Source organism: Octodon degus, unplaced genomic scaffold (genome assembly GCF_000260255.1).
Source record: "Octodon degus isolate 3935 unplaced genomic scaffold, OctDeg1.0 scaffold00299, whole genome shotgun sequence".
NCBI lineage: Eukaryota > Metazoa > Chordata > Mammalia > Rodentia > Octodontidae > Octodon > Octodon degus.
Window position 1 is genome coordinate 1685268 of NW_004524875.1, and position 4529 is coordinate 1689796.

The 4529-nt window shown below is 38.2% G+C and overlaps 1 protein-coding gene across 1 annotated transcript in view; it reads right to left on the reverse strand.

Annotated features, from left to right (window-relative positions):
* The window catches only part of LOC101561257 (zinc finger protein 709-like), a 42004-nt gene that overhangs the window by 3355 nt on the left and 34120 nt on the right, over positions 1 to 4529 (reverse strand). Inside the window, exons 2-4 of the mRNA XM_023707577.1 lie at positions 3128 to 3254; positions 2790 to 2844; positions 22 to 491 (exon numbers count right to left, since the gene is read on the reverse strand). Of these exons, the coding sequence (XP_023563345.1) occupies positions 22 to 491; positions 2790 to 2844; positions 3128 to 3254 (652 nt within the window). The remainder of the gene's footprint in view (positions 1 to 21; positions 492 to 2789; positions 2845 to 3127; positions 3255 to 4529) is intronic.

Genomic DNA, 4529 nt, shown 5'->3' on the forward strand with positions numbered 1-4529 from the left:
CACCAGTGTGAATCCTTTCATGTATTTTACAATAATCTTGTGTACTAAAAGCTTTCCCACACTGTTTACATACATAGGGTTTCTCCCCAGTGTGAGCTCTTTCATGTATTGTACAATGACTTTGTCTACTAAAAGCTTTCCCACACTGTTGACATACATAGGGTTTCTCCCCAGTGTGTGTTTGTTCATGGATCTGAACATCATTGGGTGTGCTGGAGGCTTTCAAGTTTTCCTCATATACAAAGGTATGCTCTCTAAGGTGACTTTTTTCACTAAGATCAGAATAGGATTTTTCACATCGATCATATTCATAGGATTTCTCTCCAGTCTTTGTTCTTGTATCCTGAAAGAAGTGGAAATCACAGCAGGCTCTTCCACGCTCACTACATTTATACAGCATCTTTTCTAATCCCAAAAACTCATATGTCTTCACTCCAGTGTCAGTTACGGTAGGCATTTCTAATGGGTTGCATTTCCCCAACTCTTCAATTCTGTTAAAAAAAAAAACAAAACAAAAAGAAATGAACAAAAAACACCAGTTACAATAAAATGTATCTCTATATTAATGATTTATCACATGTCTGGTTTGAGTCCTCCTAAGGAGTTCTGACAATAAACTGAATGCCCTGGAGGATACATTTGAAACAGCTATTCCCAAGAATGTTACTCATTTAGCAATTTTTTTTTTTTTTTTAATGTATTTAGTACAGGGTCTCACTACACAGGTCAGATTCATGGTGATCCTTCCTATTTTTTCAGCCTCCCAAGCACTAGGATTACATGTGCGTGCCACCACGCCCAGTTTCAGAAGCCCTTTCAGCACGCCATGGGGGCAGGGTTGGAATGGCAGGCTGGGGATTGAGCTCCCAGCCCCTGCGTTTGCCTAAGGAGGCGTTTTAATCCGCTGAGCTATCTAGCTAGATAGCTCATTTAGCATTTTTAGCAACTTTTAAATTGGCATATTTTCCAATACAGATGGCAAGTTTCATTTTGGGGAATTAATATACATGTACATCACATAATGATCATTTTCCTGCCTTTTCCACCATTGTTCTCCCTCTTCTCTCCTTCATCTCCAAAAAGTCAGGCTTTCCTTTTTAAATTTCCTCTCCTTTATTTTATTCCCTAATTCACAGTTTTTGTTTCTTGTAAAAGAAATCACGCAACTTCACATTCTGTGTCTGAATTACTTCACTTTGTATTTACTTGATTAAGACCCACCTATTTCTTTGGGCAAATGATATGACTATAATTCATCTTTGTAGCTAATTAGATAGCATGGTTTTTCTTTATCCTTGCCCTTAAGTGCTACAGATTAGTACTCAATTACATCTCCAGCTTTTTTCTTATTTTGGGAGAGATTCTCATTGTTGATTAAGCTGCTCATGTTGACTTTAAACTTGCCATCCCACTGAATCTGCTTAGCAGAGTGCTTGATTCTACCACCATGTAGAATCTATCAAAATTTTTTTTATCCATTCACCCAGTGATGGACATCTAGACTGATTCCATGGCTTAGCTGTTATAAGTTGTCCTGTTTTGTGTATTCACATATCAGCATACACAATAATTTTAACTTTTTTGGGACTGTATTCAGGAGAGGTATTCTTAGAGCAAATGGAAATTCTATTTTTACTTTTTGAGAAATCTTTATATTGACTATAATACTGGCTATATTTAATATTCCTACCAAAAACACTGGATTCTTTTCCTTTTTTTTTTTTTTTGCAGAACCGGGGATTGAGCTCAGGCCCTTGTGCTTGCCAGGCAAGCGTTTATTCTACTGAGCCATCTCCCCAGCACCCTGGATAATTTTAAAACATGAATGGATTCAATTCTCTGGAGCATTATAATACTAGTATTCCTTTGTACTTTCAATAGTGCTTCAAGGTTTCTAAATTTTTAGATACTGCATTTCATATATATCCTAAAGAAATGTTTCTGGTCAAAACTCAAAATTTCCTTTTATATATACCTATACATAATACCTAAATGAAATTTCACACATTTTCATGGAGGTAATCATGAAAGAAAATTTTTTGTACCTATGTGTCAGGTAGTGTCACTTGTTGCATGATATCAGTATGTTTTAGATACTGGAACATTTCTGTATTGTTTTGAGATTATACATACTAAAACTATACATATCATTGGAGAATATCTGTGAGATTAAATAAATTTGAACATGGCCACATTTCCCTGGTTGTGATATGTAGTGGTTGATACATTGTGTCAACTTGGCCGGATGACTCCCGGGTGCACTTCCGGCTGGTGGGGGTCCTGCCCTGGGACACAATTGGTTCTGCCCCCAGAGTGACTCAGCACAAAGACCATATAAAGGGGCTGAGGAAGTAGTCGCTCTCTTCACTTCCTCGGAAGAGCTTCAGTCTTTGCATTTGGCTTGGACATTATCGCCTGGCTTACAGCGCAGACTCTTCCACCTCCAGCTTGGATCCTTCACCTTCCATCGCAGACTCTTCAGTCTTCCCTCGCAGACCCATCAGCTGACAAATAGAGACTTGCATGGATCACAGCAGTGAGCTTCAGACCTTGGGACTGAACTCCTCAGTTTGGGGTGTGCAGACGCCCTCTGCACACTCCCCCATCTGACTCTGTGGCTGACAGTCATAAGCCAACCTTGTAATTCCTTATACATTGTAAATCTTGTGTTAATATCTGTTCCTTATATTATATCTGTTCCTCTAAGTAAAACCCTGACCAATACATGATATTTGTCTTTATGCATTCACTTTTGAAGAACATTTCTTTTCTTTTTGACTAAAAATTACCTTTGATTTCTGCAGTCATTTTTTTCTTCAGCTTTCTGGTTCTCCCAGGCTCTACCTGAATTATAGACATAGAAACATAAGGGGACACTATATTATTACATAAAAATGAATAGATTCCAGGGGATAGAAATATACTCAGTGGCACAGTACCTGCCTGGCAAGTGCAAGATCCTGATTTTAAAAACCAAAGAAAAGAACAGATTCCAGTTAGATTCATGGTATAATGTAAACAGGACTAAGATATTCTTCAAAAATGTTTTCACATTCTAGTCAATGAAAGCACTGATGAGCAACAATCTTCTTTGACTGCTTAAATGAGAAAGTGGTGTCATCCTTACCTATAGTAGCTATGTTCCTAAAAGTTTCTCTCATTACATCTCTGTAGAGCCTCTTTTGGGATGGATTCAGCAAAGCCCACTCCTCCATGGTGAAGTTTACAGCCACGTCTTCAAAGGTCAGTGCCTCCTAAATGATCACACATATGTTTCTTGAAGGATAGTTGAGACTTATAGCCTGGGATCTTTTAACTTTTCTTATAAAAAGTTTAATTGAAAGACAGGTGTGGTGGTGCATGTCTGTAATCCCAGCACTCAAGAGGCTAAAGCAGGAAGATTGCCATGAGCTTGAGACTAGTGTGGGCTACAAAGTGAGTTCAGTACTGGTACCCTATCTCAAAAAACAAAAAACAAACCAAAAAAAAAAAAACAAAAAAACAACAACAACAACAAAAAAAGCATAAAAGTCATATAGTTGCTGAATCCTTTAAAGATTGACTCTGTCTTGGTTATCAAATTCATGTATATGCACAGTTTTTCAGACAGAAAACCTTTTTTATTTTCTGGTACCAGGAATTAAACTCAGGAGTTTGTGCTTGCTAGGCAGCTGCTGTGCCATAGAGCTGTCTCCCTCAGACTGCAATTCTGATGCTAGATTGTCACTCAGTGCTAAAGCAACAGCAGAATAGGAGCGCTGGTCCTTCTACTGGTCATGGCAAGGGCACCTGAGCATTGTCTGTAATGCAGAGCTCCTAGGGAGAGCCTTCAAGGTCATCATCCACATAACACCGGGCAAGGCAATTATCTAAGAAGTGGTTTGATATGTCATGGTGATATCTCTTTTCTAATTTTATTATTTATGGCATTGAGTCCTTTCTTTGATTAAATGTAAGCAGTATTTTAAAACCAGAATTTTGTCACCAAAAAATTAAATATCAAATAAGTTATGAATAACTAAAATGTTAATGGAAAGTTTTATTGGAACAAATCTATGAGCACTGTAAATAAGGTAAGGGTGGCATTTTGTCTTATAGCTCAGGGTTGAAAAATGGTCACCTCACTCAGATATAATTTTGCACACTTATATGTGGTAATATAAGTTGTGGTAAACAACTAACTTAAAGACAACAATATAACCATTATTGAATTTCTATCATTTTGTTCAGTGAAATTCTGTAACATTTCTAATGCTTTTTTTACACTATTTTTTATTCTCTTTAAAGAATAAAAAATAAAATTCAAGAAGAAATTCAGGGAGAATATGAGACAGTGATGAGGGACGAGACGAAAGTTTAGTGCGTCCAGCCACTACTCCATGCCCTGAAGACTGTCAGAGAGACTCGGCAGCCCTAGCACTGCAACCCCACCCCAACCTAGCACTGCAACCCCACCCCAACCTAGCACTGCAACCCCACCCCAACCTAGCACTGCAACCCCACCCCAACCTAGCACTGCAACCCCACCC